Source organism: Papio anubis, chromosome X (genome assembly GCF_008728515.1).
Source record: "Papio anubis isolate 15944 chromosome X, Panubis1.0, whole genome shotgun sequence".
Taxonomy (NCBI): Eukaryota; Metazoa; Chordata; class Mammalia; order Primates; family Cercopithecidae; genus Papio; species Papio anubis.
In genome coordinates, this window is record NC_044996.1 from 89,656,353 (window position 1) to 89,658,582 (window position 2,230).

General features: G+C 42.1%; 1 protein-coding gene across 1 annotated transcript; it reads left to right on the plus strand.

The window, feature by feature from the left end:
* Positions 1-354: 354 nt before the first annotated feature.
* Positions 355-2,230, plus strand: LOC116271990 (peptidyl-prolyl cis-trans isomerase D-like). Its single transcript, XM_031660777.1, has 2 exons — positions 355-1,489; positions 1,803-2,230. The coding sequence occupies exons 1-2, from the start codon at positions 787-789 to the stop codon at positions 2,228-2,230; spliced, it is 1,131 nt and encodes a 376-aa protein (XP_031516637.1). The 5' UTR covers positions 355-786.

The window sequence follows — 2,230 nt, forward strand, 5'->3', positions numbered from 1 at the left end:
ACAAACTGGGAATAGAAGGTAACTTCTTCAAGATAAGAGACACATGTGACTAAAAAACAGAGCTAAATTCACATTTAACAGTCAAAGGCTGAAACTTCTCCCCCTAAGTATAAGAAGAGGACAAGAATACCCCCTCACTATTTCCATTCAACATTGTACTGCAGTAGGTTCTAGACAGGGCAATTGAGCAAGAAAATAAATAAATACAAGTCACCCATATTAGAAAGGAAAATGTAAAACTATTTTTATTTGCTGATTATACCATTGTATATAGAGATGATCCTAAGGAATCCATTAGTAACTACTGAAACAATTAAAAGGATTCAGTCAAATTTCAGGATATGCTATGGATTGAATGTTTGTGGCCTTGTCCCCTAAATGTATATGTTAAAGCCTAATCTCCAGTGTGATAATATTTGAAGGTGGAGCCTTTGGGATATAATTAAGTCATTAGGGCAGAGCCCCTATGGATGGGATTAGTGCTCTTATACGAGGTGGCCAGAGAACTAGCTCTCTCTCTGCTCTCCACCATGTGAGGGTACAATGAGAAGACAGCCATTTGGAACCAGGAAGAGGGCCTATCGCCGGGAACCAAATTGGCCTGTGCTTCTTATCTTGGACTTTCCAGCCTCCAGAACTGTGAGAAATATATGTTTATTATTTCAGCCACTCATTCTATGGTAATTTATTATAACAGCCTGAACTAAGACAAGATACAGTATCAATGCTTAAAAATCATGAGGGAGGAGTTTGAGTTGCCAGGCGGCCACGAGGATCTGCATCCAAATGCGTGTGCAAGTCGAGATGTCGCATCCGTCCCCCCAAGTCAAGCCCTCCAACCCCAGTAACCCTCGAGTCTTCTTTGACGTGGACATCGGAGGGGAGCGAGTTGGTCGAATTGTCTTAGAATTGTTTGCAGATATTGTACCCAAAACTGCGGAAAATTTTCGTGCACTGTGTACAGGAGAAAAAGGCATTGGACCCACGACTGGGAAATCTCTCCATTTCAAAGGATGCCTTTTTCATCGAATTATTAAGAAATTTATGATTCAGGGTGGAGACTTCTCAAATCAGAATGGGACAGGTGGAGAAAGTATTTATGGTGAAAAATTTGAAGATGAAAATTTCCATTATAAGCATGATCGGGAGGGTTTACTAAGCATGGCAAACGCAGGTTGCAACACAAATGGTTCTCAGTTTTTTATCACAACAGTTCCAACTCCTCATTTGGATGGGAAACATGTGGTGTTTGGCCAAGTAGTTAAAGGAATAGGAGTGACAAGGATATTGGAAAATGTGGAAGTGAAAGGTGAAAAACCTGCTAAATTGTGCATTATTGCAGAATGTGGAGAATTGAAGGAAGGAGATGATTGGGGAATATTCCCAAAAGATGGCTCTGGCGGCAGTCATCCAGATTTCCCTGAGGATGCAGATATAGATTTAAAAGATGTAGATAAAATTTTATTAATAACAGAAGACTTAAAAAATATTGGAGGCCGGGCGCGGTGGCTCAAGCCTGTAATCCCAGCACTTTGGGAGGCCGAGGCGGGTGGATCACGAGGTCAGGAGATCGAGACCATCCGGGCTAACATGGTGAAACCCCGTCTCTACTAAAAAAAATACAAAAAAAACTAGCCGGGCGTGGTGGCGGGCGCCTGTAGTCCCAGCTACTCGGAGGCTGAGGCAGGAGAATGGCGTGAACCTGGGAGGCGGAGCTTGCAGTGAGCCGAGATCGCGCCACTGCACTCCAGCCTGGGTGACACAGCGCGAGACTCCATCTCAAAAAAAAAAAAAAAAAAATTTTGGAAATACTTTTTTCAAAACCCAGAACTGGGAGATGGCCATTAAAAAATATGCAAAAGTTTTAAGATATGTGGACAGTTCAAAGGCTGTTATTGAGACAGCAGATAGAGCCAAACTGCAACCTACAGCTTTAAGCTGTGTACTGAATATTGGTGCTTGTAAACTGAAGATGTCAAATTGGCAGGGAGCAATTGACAGTTGTTTGGAGGCTCTTGAAATAGACCCATCAAATACCAAAGCATCGTACCGCAGAGCTCAAGGATGGCAAGGATTAAAAGAATATGATCAAGCATTGGCTGATCTTAAGAAAGCAGAGGAGATAGCACCAGAAGATAAAGCTATCCAGGCAGAACTGTTGAAAGTCAAACAAAAGATAAAGTCACAGAAAGAGAAAGAGAAGGCAGTATATGCAAAAATGTTTGCTTAG

Bases quoted from the DNA above. Each gene is read 5' to 3' on its own strand.
- LOC116271990 (XM_031660777.1), top strand. From the start codon at position 787: ATGCGTGTGCAAGTCGAGATGTCGCATCCGTCCCCCCAAGTCAAGCCC. The intron at 1,490-1,802 runs TTGGAGGCCGGG...AAAAAAAAAATT, and splicing joins AACAGAAGACTTAAAAAATA to TTGGAAATACTTTTTTCAAA.